The sequence below is a fragment of the Prionailurus bengalensis genome, chromosome A2 (assembly GCF_016509475.1).
Source record: "Prionailurus bengalensis isolate Pbe53 chromosome A2, Fcat_Pben_1.1_paternal_pri, whole genome shotgun sequence".
Lineage (NCBI taxonomy): Eukaryota > Metazoa > Chordata > Mammalia > Carnivora > Felidae > Prionailurus > Prionailurus bengalensis.
The window spans coordinates 29901421-29921297 of record NC_057348.1 but is presented as its reverse complement, the minus strand read 5'-3'; the positions used below and the strand labels follow the sequence as shown (position 1 = coordinate 29921297).

General features: G+C 43.4%; 1 protein-coding gene across 4 annotated transcripts in view; it reads right to left on the bottom strand.

The window, feature by feature from the left end:
- PTPRG (protein tyrosine phosphatase receptor type G) overlaps positions 1-19877 on the bottom strand; it is a 717269-nt gene that overhangs the window by 166431 nt on the left and 530961 nt on the right. For all 4 annotated transcript variants that reach the window (XM_043587811.1, XM_043587813.1, XM_043587812.1 and 1 more), the window contains exon 6: positions 2756-2822. In XM_043587811.1, the coding sequence (XP_043443746.1) occupies positions 2756-2822 (67 nt within the window). The remainder of the gene's footprint in view (positions 1-2755; positions 2823-19877) is intronic.

Sequence of the window (19877 nt, the reverse complement as noted above, 5' to 3'; positions counted from 1 at the left end):
CAAAAAATTCACCTGCACTTAAAACTCCACCTTGCTGTCTGCCTCACAGAGAACCCCGATGACCAAATGCCAAGTAGGAATGGCCAGTATGACCAGATTTCTCACTGGCATTTCAACTGGAAGAACATACAAGATTCTTCCTATTAAAAAAAAACAAACCCTTTCATTTAATGAGGAATTAATATTCTAAGATATGACTCCCAGAGCTGAAGAAATAAAACCAATTCTGAACTGTAACAGAAATCCATATTGATCTTTTCCTTTTTACACATTTCTATTGTCATTTCCAAGCCAGAGATTCTGTGAAGGGCACAATTATTTATGTCCCATCAAATTAACAGATCATTCAAATCCCTCACAGGACCTTCAACTGAAAATGCTTCCAGTTCCACCAAAAGTTGTTCTAACGATTGCAAATGTTCATTCTCTTCTGGAAGAATGACAAAAGAGATGTGTGTTTTCACAATCCCCTTGTCACAGGGAAAACCCGTGACAGCCTGAGAACGGAGGGTGCAGTCACATTTCCAAGATGTTCTCTGACTCCTTTCTCTTCCCAGTCAGAGCAAAACTCAAGGAGCCTTAGTTTCTTCTCCTCTTCTTCAGGTCTCATATTTTGATATTTTCACTTATTTGTACGTCTGCTTGATCCACTGAGTTGGCGGACATTTACTGAACGTCTATTACTCACCACACACGCAGGGGTTCTTGCCCTCATGACGCGGACACTTCAGTGGGTAATACACGAGTGAATAAAAGACAAGGTTATTTTTGATACCTTCAAACGGTTCCAAGAAAGGAGCCTAGGATGATGTGGTGGGGAGTGGGTGGGCCATGGGATAGGATAATTAAAAAAGAACTTTCATCGCACACAGTGGGCATGCCACACTTCTGCTGTACAAATAAGTAAACTTCCTCCTGCAGGGAATTATTCCTGGCAGATCTCCTCTGACTTCTCCATTAGAAAGTGTGTTGAAACCACAACTCAGGCATCTTTGTCTCCCGCCCAGTGCCAGGTAAACATATAAGAGCAAACACGTAATAGCCTCTTGGAGGGTAATTGTGGATAATGAGGAAGGATATAACACGATTATGGCAGCACAGAGCTCGTGAACCAAATGATGACTAGGCAGTGAGTTTACTGAGATTTGGGGATCTGAGAGCTAACAGAAGCCTCCGCTTATCTTTAACATATGGAATCTCCTTCAATTATCATTGTGGAAATAAGAACATGATCTGCCTTAGCTGGTGGAATGCTTCCTCTCTAACTGAAGAATAGGTACCTGTTTCGAAGATTCTAGAGCTCTGCATGGTGTTTTTGTTTTCAAACATGAATAAGTCAGAGGGAAGGAAGGAAACGATCTAGGCATCATTTACTACGTTTCAGGCCCCAAAACTCAATCTACACCACGAACTGGAATTTCTGGAAGGGTTTGGTCAACTGAATGTCCAAGGGGATCTTATGGGAAAGGAGCTCAGAATGCACAACATGTTGCCCAAATACCAGCTTTCTTTGCACTTTTGAGGTGTCCAGAGAACAATGCAAATATCCCTACTGTCCAAAACCACCACCGTTGTGACCAACATCAAAACACAAATGCGCAGGCAGAAACAGTTGTGGCAAAGTTGCTCTGTTCTCTAGAGAAACTGTCACAAAGCCTACTTCCCAGCTCCATGTGAGGGCTTTGCTTTGGGGCAAACTGAAATTTTGAAGAAGCCGTGGAAATTTCTCACAATGAAAACCTCTACGGGGGTGTTTTCAGCCACCCTATTTTCCTACTTTTCATACGTTTATTATTGTTCACTGCTGCACGATTGAATGGTTGTAAGAGAAGGACAATTAATCCAGAATCTTGCTGGCTTCAACTGTACCCTGACAAGTGGTTTTAGTTTCCCTGAGAGAAATGGGGGAAGATGTCTGTTAAGGTCTGCAGAGTTGGCTAATGTTGAAAGACAATCCTCCCAGAAAGGTGTGACGATGTTTTATCACAGCTGTGGAGATGAAGGGTAGATTTATTATGGTTACTAATGCTATTTCTGTCAATGTCTTTGGAATTCTAATTAGATTATTAAAACTTTGCAAATCATGACACTACCTCTAGACTCCATACCTCCCTGTGACAAGGGTACTTTTGAAATTAGAGGATCCTGATGTCATAGCTAATGATGCATTGCCGATAATAAAGTTGCGGGGAAATTCTTCCAATAAAAACCAGTTGGGAAAGACAGAACCCATTTATCTTACTTTCTCTCCCAGTTTTATGCCTGAGGATAAGACGTCTGCTACACAGAACACGGCCTAGCTTTTTCCATGCTAGTGGCTCGTGATGCTTGCTCACATGCAGCAAAGTTTAATGACTTGTCACAGCTACTTAAATTTTTTCCCTAAATCTGAGCGGCAAATCAAGAAATTTATTAATGCAAATACACTTGAAAGAAGAGTATTTTTAAGAGAGACATGAGACAGTGGCAGGTTCAACGCATACAAACGGTACATCTTAGGGCATTTTGATTTATAACACATGCATTCAAAGTGGTACCTGAAGAGAAACAAATGGCTTACTGTTAACCCAGATCCATTTTCAGGTAATAAATGGGCATCCTCTTTACCCATCAAATAATGGCTCTAACGCCCTTCAACATCAGTGGATGAGGAATCGGTGTCACCCTGTGTCCTCTGCAAGATAACCCCATTCCTTTAGGTGGAGACCTTAGCTCTTCACATACCAGCAAAAATAAGCGTACATGGCTTACTTACCATGATGTACGACGCCCTTCAACCCATGGATAATAGGATCCAGTGCGGAATTGTCCCTTGGACTGACCTACATGTAAAGGAAACATGATTGGTTAAATCTATTCTGGCATCAGACACAACAGCCTCAGTTTAATCTTCTGAAGAGAAGGGGGTGGGGGAAATAGATGTTATCTAGCAAGCTGCTTAGGTCTTACATATACCATGGCTCTCACCAAACACAGAAGATTTATGACATAATAAAATCAAGTGAGGAAGTCTAAATCAAAAGAAAGAAACTTCTCAGAATACATTAGAACAGGAGAGAAATACCACAGTCCTACTAAAATCTTAAAAAGCAACGGTAAGACTTTCTTCTTGCTTTTGTTTTATTAAAAGTACACCCTGATCTGCTAAAAAGTCACTGAAAGTCATCAAAGAGTGATTCATCATTGACTGAATATTTCAGTACCTTCTAGTGATGTGTTTTTCCCCCCCGCTTCTTTTTGGAAAATGGATCTGTGCCCTGCCAGCCTGCTCTCCTTTCTGAGGATCCCAGTCTCCTGTGCTTTACCACCACCATACTATAAGAGGAATTTCTAAGACTACCTCGGAGTAGGAGAGGGGAGGACAGGGCAGGAGAGGAGCTTGAAGAGACAGTACCTCCCAACTTCACTTCCCTCTGGGGTTTTTAATTCCCCCCAAAGTCAAGCCTCTTTCCCATTCTTTCCCTTAAGTTTCTGATTATTACTCAGCATAAATTCTCATTCTTGCCCTTTCCAGAAGACTAAAATTCCACCAGCGTATTATAATTTTGGTTTTTAGGTACTTTCTTGTAGACACTAATTAAAATAGTTACAAATGAAATGCAACGACATCTAGATTTTACTTCAAAATAATCCAACAGTGGATAGCAGTTCGAAAAGATGCAACAAGACTGGCAATCAATCAATCATTGATGACCTTAGGTGATGAGTATCAAATGGGTCATGATACAATTTTCTCTATACTTTTTAGAGTGTGTGTTTAGAGTGTGTGTTTAACTTTTCCCAAATCCCTTATCTATGTGGTCAGCCTATCTCCTGAGTTTTTTTTTCAGAAATGGTATTTATATTTTTAGTTATTTTTAATGTTTATTTATTTTTGAGAGAGAGAGAGAGAGAGTGAGCAGGGGAGGAGCAGAGAGACAGGGAGACACAGAATCCGAAGCAGCTCCAGGCTCCAAGCATTAGCGCAGAGCCCGACGCGGGGCTTGAACCCACGAACCATAAGATCACGACACGAGCTGAAGTTGGATGCTTAACCGAATGAGCCACCCAGGCGCCCCCAGGTGGGTATTTATATTTAACTCACTTCTAACATAATGAAGTTCAGATATTGGTGAATCTTTCAAGGTGTAGCAAGACCCAGCTGGATGTTTCCTAGTTAATTTAGGGTCATCGGAGGTCAAAATTTTAGGGTAACTGAAAATCTCCCACATTCCTTCTCCCTGTTAACAAATCATCCACTGGACTGCCACTCCTAGTGTACATTCGGACAATACCCATACTTCACACGTTTCCTTCTGTTTTCTGCTTCAGCATCTCCACGTTAGCACAGTGGTTCTCACCTGGAGGTGATTTTACCTATCTCCCACTGCCCACACCCATCCTGAGGTCACTGAGCCACGTCTGCAGACATTGTCGGTTGTCACAAGTAGGGACGAAGAAGAGGGGCTACCAGCATCACGTGGTTAGAAGCAAGGCTGCTGCCAAAAATTCCATAGAATTCCGAACAGCCCCCCCACAGCACAGAATTATCTGCCCCAAGATGTCAATGGGGCATAAGGTGAGGTTGAGAAATTCTAGTTGCAGGCACTGTGAGTTAACAGTGATTAATAATGTCATTACATATTGATGACAGGAGCCTGGAGTTACGGTGAAATTAAAACACAGGCGTCATTATGTATGGTGTCACATTTATAGACTAATAAAGTGAGGCGGAATTTGGTACTACACCATAAACACTACAGACACTTCAGAAAGGATCAGTGAATAGGAACCCAGTATACCAGGTCACAAAGGTGGAATTCTGGGAGTTACCATTAGCATACCTCCGAATTGCCTGACAGGAAGCTCTAGCCAAGGGTTTGACAGATTGGATGAGCACAAAGCATTCTTGAGAGGTAAACATCCACAAAAAAAGACACCAAAATGAAGACCTCATATTTACACCCTAGCAAATACTCACCAACATTTTACAAAGATGCTCAAAACTGGAATCACAACTCAAGAATGCAAGATAAGAGAGTCTACTGGTAAATGTGGCCAAATTTTAGAAGAGAAAGAATAAATATGAGTGGAGAGAACTATCTCATATCAAATTGAAGGTATAGACAAAAACATGGTCTTCCTTCTCCTTCTCCAGATTTAGGCTGGTAGAGAAGTTTATGCTACCTCAACCACCCGTAGTTACCCTAATATCTGTGGGAAATGGCAAAAGGGCCACAAACTTGTGTCATGCCTGTCACATGCACCTTTGCAATCTGACTTGGCCACCCCTCCCATCACAAGTGTATACCAACTTCTCCACTCTTTGAAACTGGGCTTGACCCCGTGACTTGCTTTGGCCAATGGGACATGAGCGAACCTGTATAAGGAGCAGCTTACACAGGGCTTGCATGTAGAGTTTTAACCTCTCCTGGGACTCTGAAATTTCGAGACCACCAGGTGAAGAATCCCAAGCTAGACTCTCGGAGGACAAGATGACATGGGGCAGATAGGCCGTCCCCACTGAGGTAGTTCTAGACTAGCCAGCTTGCCAACTATCAGATAGGACAGTGAGTCTCTCCCAGACTATCCAGCCTCACATGAACTACCTGAAGGCCCCAGAGACCACCCGAGCTGGTCCCAACCAGATAAACTGCCCAGCTAACCTACAGAACCATAAAGCAATAAAATAATTGTTGTTTTAATTAGTTGGGATCATTTGTTACAGCATAAAATAACTGTTAGGGTTTCAGAGTGTGTACAGAGGTGGAAGATTTGGGACAGACTAAGAAACCAAGAATTTTCTTATTTTTTTTTAATGTTCATTTATTTATTTTGAGAGGGTGGGGGGAGGGGCAAAGAGAGGGAGGGAGGGAGGGAGGGAGGGAGAGAATCCCAAGTAGGCTCCATGTTGTCAGCACAGAGTCAGACCCGGGCCTCGATCCCATGAACTGTGAGATCATGACCTGAGCCGAAATCAAGAGCTGGACACTCAACCGATTGAGCCATCCAGGCACCTGACCAATAATTTTCTTGACCAATATACTCTGCTTCTGGTTTGTCATAAAGGTTTCTCAATGAGACTCCACATACCAAGACACAGCATTGGCTGTTAACCCAATCAACTCATGTGCTTCTCCAAAACTGTGTTACCCCTCCTCTACCAGGGCAACATTTCAGATGCTTTTGATTTTCAATCCCAACTGTGGGGGGATGTTTTATTGTTGGGGGACCCTTTAATGTATTCAGTCTTATTTCATGAAAAGAAAGCTCAGAGAAAGCTCTAGTCCCCCATTTCTTCCACTCACCAATAACATTTGTAGCTCATGCAAGAGGAAAATAACCAGGCAACCTAATCCAGGTTGACTTTTTGACCACTTCTGACTACAATATCTCTACTCAAGTCAGATCCCATTCAAGTTCCAGGGCCTGACCCTATATTCTAAGTAACCCCATAAATGAGAAAACCTACAATGCCCATTTGCCTCCACAGCCCCCATTGCTAGTTTCCATGGCTGGGGTTAAGGAAAATAGATCAGGAGAAAGGGAGAGAAAATGGAGATCATTGGCTGGTCCAAATAACTTACTAGTAATACTGAGCTCACTCTCCAGTCTATGTGTTGGTTCTAAAGCTCAGGGTGGGAATCCAAATAGCATGCTAATAAGTGGGTTTGTTCCAGTAAAGGCACAACCCTGTCTGAAATAATCCCTTCCATTTACTGTTTCAATCAATTTGCCACTTAAAAAAAAAATCATGAACACAAGCTAAGCAATTTGGATAGCTCTGAAATATGCCTACGGTGAAGAAGGCTGTTTGAGCAACCATATTTACATCCTGGACTCATCCAGAGTAGAGGAGGCCAGAGGGTGGGGGAAAACAATGAAATTTTGAGTCAGGGATGAATGCTTAGAGCGTCAGTGTCCTCACCTATAAAATGGGGTTACAATTTCCTAATGCTGTCCTAAGGATTAAATGTGTAAAGCTTGGAGTATAATGCTGAGTACAAATGCAACATTCAAGAAGGATGGATGTGACTGGGCAACAACTTGACCCAAACACTCAAATTTAAATGAATGTCAAACGACAGCAGTTTCATCCCTGAACTTGTCAATGTGCTTGGCTCTAAAAGTAATACCTACTTGAGCTCAAATTTCAAAAGATCCAAATTTATGTTTTATTTGACATCCACTCAGTTTCGTAATACGCTGCTCCTTTGAAAGCCACACGAGGAGTTTTCCTGGATCTTGAAATTCGCCACCTTCTCCTCTGAGATCAAAGGAGTTATGCAGTAATACTGAGAAGGTGGCAATTACACAAATGAGCTTAAAATGGCCTCGGAGAAATGGACATCCCCTTGCCCTGCAGTTGGCGCTCTTGTTGCAAAGCTCAGCTCCTGGCCCTTCTAACTCGGAGCAGCTTTTGTGGCATGAGTCATCGTCAAAAGGATGGCATGCCAACGCGACAGAGGGCCCTGAGCGAAAGCCTTTAAGTTGTCTTTAGATATAACAAGCGACACAGAGACATTAGCCACGTAGGAAACCATGACACGTAGGTTTGGGCAAAAGGCCAAATTCATATAAATGCTGATGAAATCTAATCTTCATAAAATTATCTTTCCGAATAATAGACCATGATAAGGATTGAGCCAACTATCAGATTCATAACCACGGTGTCAATAATCTCTAAAGATGCGTCTGCAAGCCAGGGCCTTACGAGGACCTGAGGTCTTTCCTGCTTGAAGCAAAATGAAATGCAAGTAGAGAGGCCCCAGCAGACTGCATGTGCCTCTGTTCAGATATCAGCTGCCATTTTCCAGTCCCTCGTGCCATTTGGCCCTTGACTTCGATCCTAATAATCTTCAATCTATCAAGTCCTGGCCATCTGCTAACTAGGATGGCCATGACAACCTACTTGCCTTGAATCCGACATCACCAGCTGCTCCTTTCGTCCTATAAACGTCACATCCAGCCAATATCCTCTTGTGGGAAAAAGGATTTATGCCAGCTGAGAGTGAATGGCTACATGATTAAACCACGCCTGTGAAGGAAAGTGTCAAACAGCAGGACCAGAGACTCCACATGGCCTTCCTGAACTGCAGAGGTGATGAGCCATCCACTCCAAAGGTTAGTGGGCCACTGTGTACTCAGAAGCTGAAGTGTCCGATCAGGACAAGGGCAAGCACTTCTCATGAGATCTGATCTCAGATCTGATTCTCCTCTTCCTCCCACGGCTCTTACCTCAAGAGCCATGTGGCAAGGACGCTGCAGCTCCTTTCATTCTGACTCCAACACCCTGGTCATCACTCACCACATTCAGAGTCAAGTTACTGTCAAGAACTTCCTGGCTCAAACCATTCACAACTTGGTTACCTTTGTACCACTGCATTTCAGTTAGGCCTGACCCAGAGACAGGATACCAACCAGCTTCCTTTATTAATAAATGAAATACTGGTCAATAATTTAGGAAACGTGTCTATGTGCAAGGACACAAGCATAGCATCAAGCCACTAACCACACAGATCCACATTGAAAACACCGTTCTTCTCTTGACTGTCTTTGTAAATACTCACAAATATGGCTTTTCTTCTTGGACAGCCCACAGCCTCTCCCTGTTCTGTTGGGAGAAATTTCTTTTTTCCCTTTGGACATCCCAACGATGCTTTCTATTCTCTCCTGACTGTCACTGCTGCCACGGGATTACGACAGGCAGAATCAGAGGTCGTGGTGCATTGAGCATCCCAAACTGCCATGGAATAAAGTCCGAGAGAAAACAAGGGACACAATCCAGAACGAGGCATGACAGAGGAAAAAGGAGTTCTGTGAAGGTGTACTGCTTTTCACGAAAGGAGGGATTTTAGCCTCCCCGTCAGCAAAAGGCAACTCACCAAGTGTGGATTCCTGGCCAGGAGGCTTGGCTTCACTTTGAGTAATAAATTTCCAGAATCATACCGTAAGCCCGATCTCATAGATATGCAGAACATCACAGGCGCATCTCACAAGAGAGGCAAGAGCTCCTGTTGGGGGGAAGGGTATGGCCCCGTATCATCATCTATTTTCTGGCACTTGACAGGACACCCTCCTGGGACTGGTTTCCGTCCACAGATGAGAAAACGCCTAATTCCTCAGCCATGGGAAGGGATTAATATGAAAAGGCAACACAATTATAAATGCTAATAGGATTCACCCTCCCCGCTTCAACAGGAGTTTGAGCATTGACACAGCTTACTTACTGTTAATTCATAATGTTAGTGGAAACCAGTCAATTCACAAGTTATTCATCTCCAGAGAATTGAGATTCGTGGCCAGAGAAGGCCGCAGAGGAAATGAATTTAATGCTCTTGGTCTATTTCGACTGACCTTCTCTATCCCTTTGCTCCCACTACTCCCGCTCACCAGAGTATTTACCACTTAATTGTCAGACTTGGCTTGGAGGAGTCTATTACTGGAAAAACCAACCCAGCAGGGTGACAGTGAGGCCCAGTAGCAAATCCGCACAACTGCGGACCTTGCCAGCAGCAGCCTCGCCTATTGTCAATACAGGCGATTTCTCCTTTTCACGAGGATCAAACTGTCCCGGACTGAGTACACAATGCCATTTCCTCTGGCTTTGGACTCTCTCAAAAACTCAATTTCAAAGCCAAGGCAGGAGCGAGAGAGAAAGAGAGAAAATGGGCAGGCTGGGGCACCTGACAAATGGAACTTCCACATGGTGATTTTTGTCCTTCTTTGTCTTTTTAATGCATTGTGTTTCAGAGCCAAGAAGAGAGTGGGAAAGCCTTTCCAGCAGTTCCAGACAGAGACCCAGAACCTGCCTGTCCCACCCCGGCCAGACTTCTCAAAGTAAAGGCTGCTCTTGAACTGGAAAGAGGCAAAAAAGAAATTCCAACCTAGCAAAGTATGACTGAGAGTCTTAGGCTATAGTGCCAACCATTTCACACAGATACTGTTATGATTTTTTGAATTAAAAGAAAAAAAAAAAAGGCATGCAATCTGGGGAAGCCTGGGGCAAGAAAAGCTTATTTCAGGTTCAGTGACTTGGCTGCAAGTTTCTCTCGATTCAGTGTGGCAGTGCTGGACAACTTTGCCTTTCTTTTGTTAATAATCCTGCCATGCACTGAAAAGCCCCAACAATATCAAAGTCTTGGGGGAGAAAGGAGAGCTGACTGCTTCCACAGGGAGCAAGTGGCTTCAACCAAAACACATTAGATGTGAACCTTCACCCTTGCTTTCTCTTTCCCTCGAAGCAAAACGCTGCTCAGGGCTCTCCATTTACAAAAGACTCAGAATCCAGAAAGCACTGTGTGGGGACTGCTTTAAATCCCCGCCATGTGTGCAGCAAGAAAAATATAAAAGATGAGGCATATCAGGCCAAAGGGGTCACCAGATTGATCCTTCCCTTGAAAACATTCCTCCATGGGTAAGGTCATCACTTTGGATAAAACTGAAGCATCCAGATGGCATTATGAGGGATGGGGAATCCTCTCTAAATACCATGTAGCTATCATATATCAAATATTAAAATGACCTTGCTCATCTTACGGTTGTATAAAGAGGTGATGGCGGAAAAAAAAAATGGTGCCTTTGGCCTACATGGCAAAACCCCAGGTCTTCTGCTCATTTATTCAACAGATATGCCCTGAGTGCCAAGGGCATGCTGTGGGTTGACACTAAGAGGGCCCTCAGTGATTCCCAATCCCAGGTCTTCAGGACCCTGTGGAATTAACTCCTTCTGGGGATGGGCTGGATCTAGCGGCTTGCTTTTAACAAGTAGAAGGGAGCAAAGTCAGAGACACCCCTTTGATGATCAGAGACTCTAACACCCATCTTGCTAGTGGATTCGCACATTGTGTACTTTGCTTGCACACTTTGGTAAAGTAAATGGCCATGCTAGAGAAGCCCATACAGTGAGACCCTGAAGGTGGTCTCTGGCCAACAGCCAGAGGGAAACTGAGGCCCTCAGTCAAACAGCCCTTGAGGAACTGAATTCTGTCAACAATCTGAGTGAATGTGGAAATGGATCCTTCCCCAGCTGAACTTTCAGATACGACCTCAACTCTGGCTGACACTTTGATTGCAGCCAAGTGAGAAACCATGAAGGAGGGGACCCAGAGAAACTGGGAGATGGTAAATGTGTGTGGTTTTAGCTGTTAAGCTTGTGGTAATGTTATAGGTCAATAGATAACCACATGGCAAGAACTGGGTGCTGGGATATGGAACTGAATGAATCACAGACCTGACAGTCTACTGCTTGTTCCCACAGGGAGACGAGGGCCCTGGCCTCCTTAAAGAATCCACATACCACCATTTTCTTGACACTGGTGCTTCAGCTATTCAAGGTAGTTCCCATCACTCTAAATAGGCTCTTGCCTCTCACAGACCTAAATTGCTATGTTACATCATAGCTTCTAGAGTTTGAGGGGAAGCAATACGTTTAAAATCCAAGTTCCAATGGGTCACCTGGGTGGCTCAGTTGACTGAGTGTCTGACTCTTGATTTCAACTCAGGTCATGATCCCAGGGTCATGGGATCGAGTCCCACATCAGGCTCCACACTCAGTGTGAAGCCTGGGTGAGACTCTCTCTCATCCTTGCCCCTCTCCTCAGCTCACTCTCACTCTCTCTTTCTAAAATCATAATAAAATTGGGGCACTGGGGTGGCTCACATGGTTAAGCATCTGACTTTGGCTCAGGTCATAATCTCAATGTCTGTGGGTTCAAGCCCCACATCAGGCTCTGTACTGATAGCTCAGAGCCTGAAGCCTGCTTCACATTCTGTGTCTCCCTCTCTCTCTGCCCCTCCTTCTCTCTTTCTCAAAAATAAACATTAAAAATTTTTAAAAAATAAATAAAATTATAATAAAATAAAATAAAATCCAAATTCCAGCCAGGAAAATTTGGCAAAAATAGTGCGTAAACCCCAAATGGGGCAAACAGACATCAATCATTAATTCTGAGATAAAGTGTTTTCAGTGGCTTTTATTTTGAATAAACACAGGAAACCGATACATTGCAGCACCAAATCAGAGTCCTTCTCAAAGAAAGATGTCCCTGGGCAAGGTACATAGCACAACACACTGGTGCGAGCAGCTGCTGTTTCTGATTCATAGCAACCAAGCTAAGTGAAGACTAATTACACATTCCATACTCTTATTTTTCCTTTTGGAAGGGGTATTTCCACTCTGTGCCTCCTGTAGAGCACTGGATGATTGCCTCCATAGTATGGCTTCTGAAGATTGATTAAGTGTCACTTTTCCCAAGCAATACGTCACAGGGTATTCCCTATTCCAAACCACACGCTTATGTGAAGGCTTTGGTGCTCGATACCATAAGGAGGATTTTATGCCCCTGTCACTGTCCTCTGAAATCAATCCATTAACTCATCTAAACATACCATTTCATCCAACAACCCAGTGATAGTTATTTTCAGTGTACAATCATTAAAGTTGGAGCATCTGACTTAAGAGCTTTAGTTAAGTAATGTTTTGGGGGATACAAAAAAATTATTGAAGTGTACAAAGGTCTTCAAATCTACCAACTAGGAAGATTCCTTTTAAGTACCTGGTGGTCTACACAAGGGCCAGCCCCATCTCAAGGAGGACACAGATTAATGGTAACTGAAGAGTTCAGCTTTGTATGGAAAATGCACCTGAGTTCAACAGAGGATAAAATTAAATTGAAATGAGGAAAGACAAAATCTTTCCCAGCAGGCCTTGATTGATAGAACGTGTTATTTGTAGCAGAACAAAATGGAAAACCAGAAAGTTTGTTCCTAGCAATCATTGTCTCACTGGGCCAACTTTCTCTCCTTTGAGAAAATAATATGATTTCTTCATAGAGCATGTAGTCTACTTATTTAAGCAACAGTGCTCAGGATCTTCCACTTCCTCCAGCAGCTCTCTTGAACAAAACAGCCCCAGTAGGGGAGGTATAGGTAATATTTAACCAGGAAGAGGTTTATCTCGTGAATCCTGCCATGGATAATAACCTGAGAATAAGTCACTTCTTAGAAAATGACGAGCATGCATCTCCTGTGATGAGCTCATGTGAAACTTGGGTGCGTACGACTGGCAGAGGGGTTAAGCAGAGTTTTTGAAACCAGGTTGGTAGACCCAGGTTCAAAACCCTACTCTTCGACTTGACAGCTAATTAGCTGGATGAAAGTGAATTACAACCTCACTATGCCTCAGTTCCTCATCTGGAAAAACGAGATCACTGCCCCTCAATGACACAGGGTTATTAAGAGGATTAAATGAATGTTCAGCGCAGTGCCTAACACACCCAGGATTCTTCAAAACTAGCCACAGCCACTCTTTCGCCAAAGGGGCAGGCATGCCCTGCTGGTACCCAACCAGGCATACACGAACACACATAAAGACACAAATACTACTACCTCTAGTTACAAACAGACCGACAGTATCAGGGCTCTAAGCTAAATCCAGTGAAGCACGAACTCCCCTACCTGCACCCCAATCTTTGATTACAATAGCATGGTAACATCTTTCCACCCAGCAGACCAGACCCCAAACCCAGGAATCGTTTTCTTTCCACAGCCACATACGATGTATCAGAAAGTCCAGAAGATCCTACCTCCTAAATATACCTCGAATCCAAATCCACAGACCACCTCCCTCCAGCTTCTCCATTCTGCTGCCTACCCCACCATCACTCTAAACCTAAGTAACCTCCAACAGCCTTGCCTAACTGGCTTCCCTACTTTCTCTACTGTAACTGCTAAGCACCGGCACCACCTTTAATCAGCTTTAAAAGTAAAACAAAAATCAGACAACAATGATGAAACACTGTTCTGACTGACCTGAGACGTGATCTGGGCACCTAGGCATTTGAAAGCTCCCTAAATGATTCGGACAGAACCACTGAGTTAGAATGATCCTTCAAAAAGTACACTTAATCACGATACATGCCTGCTTAGCGGTTCCCCAGGATCGGGCTGAGGTCCTCTGCAGATTCTTACTGCCGTGACTCTCTCGGTTCGCTATAGTTCAGCAGCACCGGCCTCCCTCCTCCTTCTTCCTCGGACACTCTTGGGCCTTTTTACTTTGGCCATGGCGCTGTCCCCTCTGCCTACAATGCCCTTCAATCAGATCCTTGAAGGGCCAGTTCTCACTCTTCAGATCGCAGCTACAAGAGGCTTTCCCCGACCACCCCATCCAAACTGGCCCGTCCCAAATACCTGTTAACTTATCACTCTCAGTTCCTCCCCAGCACCAGCCTCTGCCTGTCAATACCTGAAGTCTGGAGGGCAGCCCAGGGGCTTGGTGCACCTGAGCATATCCTGGCGGCGGGGGGAGGGGGTCCTCAAAGTTTAAGCAAGTCAGAGGGTCCTCATCCACTCCAGCGTCACCAGGTTAGCTAGCACCTGTAACACATCCTCTGTCACGGCACCTCCTACCCTTCCTTTTAATGACCTGTTGAAACACCTGTCCCCTGACTGGGCTGACAGCTTCCTGAAGGCACGGTTCGTACTTTATTTAATTTGATTTTATATTCCCAGCACCATGCACCTCAGTACCAGCACAGAACAGACACTAACACATGTTTGTTTTCTGAAAGAACAATAGGTAGCTATAAAAGGGGTGAGAAGGAGGAAAGAAATAGAAGAAAAACAGATAAAAGAAAATTTCAGCCAAGGATTCTCGGATTTATGTCCAGAGAATCTGATTCAAGTCCTGGCTGTGTACTGGTCGTGTGACCTCAGGTATGTGACTTGATCCCTCTGGGCAGGTGGACAAGTGCACCCCCCCTCCCCGGGCGGACCCACAGGGGCAGACTGAAAGCATGTGTGTGGCAACAGGCATTACATTCCACACTGTACACACCCGGGGACTATTGCAATGAGGTGAGCTTCGGTTTTCTTTTCTTTCAGTTTCACCACCGAAAAGTGGTATGGCTGACAAAGGAAGACTTTGGAAGGAAACGCAGAAACAAAACAAAACGAAACAAACAATTGTTAATAAAGACTGCCAAAGCAAACTTCCTACCTTTTTAAAAATGGATCGTAATTTGTTCCTTATTGGTTAAATACATGGTCTTCAAAGTCACATTGCCGTGGTTCAAATCAAAGTTCCATCACTGATGAGGTGTGACGGGGATCAGCAAACGATGGTCACTGGGAAAATTGTACCCACTGACTGTTTTTGTAAATAAAGTTTTATTGGGACACATCTACGGTTTACATATCGTCTGTGGCTGCTTTCCTGCCATAAAGACAGAGTTGAGCAGCAAAGCCAAAAATACTTATTATCTGACCTTTCTAGAGAAATCCTGCCAATCCTGGTTTTAGGCAAATAAATCACTTTACTTCTCTAAGCCTCACTGTCCTCCATCTAAGAAATGGAGACACTAATCATATTTCCCTCGTAGGGCTGTTGAGAAAGTTAAATTGAGATAATCCACATAAAATACTTAGCGCGGTGCCAGGTATATACGCAGAATTTGATACATTTTGAATAGTAAATATTTTTGTTAAATTATCCGTGCTAAACTCTATCCAATCAACCAACCACTTGCCTATTCATCAATTCACTAACTTATATAACCAACAAATATTGGGGCACCTAGCTGGCTCAGTATGTAGAGCATACAAATGTTGTTCTCAGGGTTGTGAGTTCAAGCCCCATGTTGGGCATGGAGCCTACCTAAAAAAAAAAACTAAATCGACAAATATTTAGAAAGTACCTGATAAGTAGGATATATTTTACTGTCGATATACCTATTAGATGAACAAAAGCAAACAAAACACATGAATGTGAAATTTTTCTGTCCGTAATCTTCTCAAAGCCTATGAGCTATTCAATAGTGACATAAGTATTAGCAGGTAGAGTATCAGTACTATGTCAACCAGACTCTGAGCTTTGTTTCGTTTGAAAAGGTACACTAGGAAGCCCAGTGCCTCTCCCACATTAAGCCTTCAAAGAAATCTTTGGGGAATGGCTGATTGATTGATGGTGGTTACAAAGAGTTGACAAAGCAGGAAGGTTTCCAATGACGGCACAAAAACCGCCCACATTTTATGACACAGGAAATGAACTGTGTCTCTCTGTAAACGTCACATGAAAATTTAACGTCCAGGAACAGCTTTTTGCAGGTGTTGTGCTACTCAGGTCTTAATATCACTGCGAAAGTAATTCAAAAAGGCTAACAGTTCACTGGGAAACGTGAGAGTTGCCTTAGGATGTTAAATCTGCGAAGTCCAACACTGCTCTATGAGTTGCAGAGCAGTAATTCGGTTGGCAGAAGCGTACAGAGAATGCGCTACAGAAAGTGGTTTGTCAGCCAATGTGAGCATCCCCTTTTAGTTCTCAAACTTGCTTACAATTTCAGATGAAACCTTTATAAAATATACTGCCCGCTTCATTGCTTCCTTCAACATAATCTAAGCCACAGTAAGTGATTAAAGCCAGATCTTTCAAATAATGATTAGGTGACCAGGTTCTAATAAAGCAAAGGGTGTCTGGCCCCCTGCTACGTGTCACTAGAAGGTCAAGCATCAGAGAGTTCTCCCATGAATGTGTGCGTGTGTTCCAGCATATGGCTGCAGCGACATAGAGATAGATTCCTCTGAATCTTCAAAATTATTTCTATTTTTTTTTTTAATTTTTTTTTTCAACGTTCATTTATTTTTGGGACAGAGAGAGACAGAGCATGAACGGGGGAGGGGCAGAGAGAGAGGGGGACACAGAATCGGAAACAGGCTCCAGGCTCTGAGCCATCAGCCCAGAGCCCGACGCGGGGCTCGAACTCACGGACCGCGAGATCGTGACCTGGCTGAAGTTGGACGCTTAACTGACTGCGCCACCCAGGCGCCCCAAAATTATTTCTATTTTTAAAAATTTATTTATTTATTTTGAGAAACACATGCATGAGAAACACATCCAGGTCATCTCAGTCCTGGTGAAGACAAAACATTTCCAGTATTCCAGAAGGTTCCCTTCTGGATTCCAGAAGGATCTCGGCACCAGTTGATACTCCCATACACCATATACATATAAATGGAATCATCCAGTCACCTGCTTTCACCTGCTTTCATGCATCACTTTTGTTTCACCTGCTTTCATGCATCACAGTATCTGTGAGATTCATCTGTGTTCCATGTAGCAAATAGTTTTGTTCTTTTTTATTACCGTAGAGAACACGATCATATGAATATTTCATGATTTATTCATCCAACATTTGCTGTCTTAGCGGAAGATTATCTCTCTTGCTGTCATATAAACCATGACCAACTTAATGTAGTTTATGGGAAGGTTTTTAGCCAACAAAACACCTAAGAGGGGGGTCAATATCTCGGGAAAGCAGCCAGCACAGCAACGACACTGAATGTGAACTGTATTCAAATGACACCAAAAGGCACGGCCAGTACCATGACAGATTCATAATCTGTCCCACGACCATGGGAGTCAGCAGAGCATCATGGCCATGTCCAAGGTCTTTGAGAGTTGGGCAGATCTTTGGGTTTCAGTTCTGGATACCAGGCTGACTTTGGGCAAGTCATTTACCCTCAGTGTAATTCAGTTCCCTCAACCTCAAAATAAAGACAGCTTCAATAACCTCTTCCAGCTGTCACGAGGGCTGATGTGATAATTGCTTAGGGAATAAGCAACCCTACATACGATTATCACTGTGCCATGATAATACAGCAGATAAAATATACTTGGAAAAGTTGCTTACAATATACACAAATTTGGCTAATTAAAAAGATCACAGTTGCTTATTTTTTTTAACCCTCCCACTTACATTCTCTCTGACTCTGACAGTGCGTCTCGAATCCAGCAACATGCTCTTGGTGAGGTTACACTCTATAATCTAAGTTGGAATTCTCAGATAATAAAGAGAAATTAATAATACTTCAAGCACATATGTAAGTGACATATTAATTCTCCTCTTTGGGCTTGGCTGTCAGTGAAGGGCAAACATGAGTTTCAGAGTCTTTCCTCCATGATCAATCATTTTTCACAGAGCAGTAACCCACCTACCTATGGTCCCAAACCCTTGAAAATCTGTTGATACAACTAAAAACTAAAGAACACAATTTTAGTTGGGAGTCTGTGTCAGAGATAAACATTCTTTTTAATCTCCTGAGGGAAAGGAAAAGTTTTCATTTGTGATTTTTAGTCATTTGCATTAGTGTTGGGGAGATAAACCTATAGCAGGTTTATCTATGAATTTTAGATATTCCGTATACCACCTCCCACGAAACCTAAGGGAGATTAAAATTCTGTCTGGTTGAAAGTCAGGACACTGGGGTACAGAATAAGTAGGAGGCAGGATGATAAGAGAAGAGACAAACGTGACCATGGCCTAGAAATCTTTATTTTCCTAATGGCTTGAAAATCTCTAAGCTTTGCCTGTGCCTCTGTGCAACTAAAGCATTTAGTTGGATCCCATGTAAACAGGGTTATATCCGCTAGTACAAGCCCAAGAGTATAAACTGCCATATTTATTTTGGAATAAAAAATTGGTCACTTTTAAAATTAACTTAGCATGTTCAGAGATCATTTTGTTGTTGTTGTTTCCTACTGACTACCTTATGTACTTTCAACAGCTAAAACGGGTGAAGCAATTAGGTGCTACAGATAGAAATGAGGAAGAAAGGCAGGTAAGACCTGGGGAAGCAACCCCCCCCCCCCAAAGTAACAGCTGAAAGATGCAGAGAGCACAGGCGTGAGAAAGCAGTGAGGCCGAGCTGGAGGACAGCAGCCTTTGCGTGAAGTGCTGGTTTCTGTTTCCATTCCGCAGGGACCCCTCCCTGCAGACATGACCACACACACACACACACACACACACGGCAATGTTGCTGGCTGACCCTGTTATCAGTCATCACCTGTGCCATTTCACCGGCAGCACCTCTGCAAACCTAGTTCAAAATGGTTTCAGTCACTGCCTCAATCACTCCCGGATAGAGTCTGCAGAGGACCATCCCGAATGCTGGCCACAATCTTCTTCAAAGTAGTAAGTTAGTATCCAGCCGGAGGTACTAATGCACCGCACATTATTTCACTTTGCCCAAACCTCCGAGGTAAGAACGAGTAATCATGCTCGCATGACAGATTTGGCAGGTAAGGCTTTCAGAGAACAAGTGGTTTGTCAAAGTTACAGCTAGAACGTGGTAGGGCTCAAACTTGAGGCCACAGTCTTTCTGGCACAATCTAAGCCATTTACCTACATCATCGTAATTCCTGTACCTCCTATGCATGGTTCCCCTTCCAGGCCCCATGACCATTTATCCAGTCCTTCTAATTCTTAAGGATGACAAGAGCCACCAAAATCTTTTTAAAAAGCCACATAGGTTCACATACACACATGCGTGTGCGCGCACACACACACACACACACGCACAGGAGTGAAGGCTCTAAACATAGATATTCAAAACAATAGCCAGATTCCCTAATTAGTATAGAGAAAACATTTTAGTGGGGCAATAAATATTTAAAGGAAAAAAAGGATCCAGTGTGGAAAAAATTTTAGGAATACCCTGTTAGAAAATGACAGGTTCCTTTTACTTCAGGACTTGTCAGAGAGCCTTTGTGATGCTAAACTGTACTGTCAGTCTCTAAGAGGAGGAGGATATTCTAGACTAGATAGTATATCCCAGGACCTGACCAACGTCGAGCATCTTCCAGGACCGGTGCTCCTCAAAGTATGTGCTGGGAAAGGCTGGCCTAGCGCTTTTCTGAGCTTTACCTTTAGCAACAGTTCAGAGTTCGAGACGTCTGTCAACATGATTTAACTTCTCTGCAAGAACCGCAGAGAGAAGGGCACACAATTCCACTCGAGGGACTCACTACAACTATTTTGAGAAGAGGACACCTTAAATATTATTCTGTGCTGTGCACACGTATGAAGGGGCACCGGGTTCTCACTCTGGCTCCGTGACTTTTG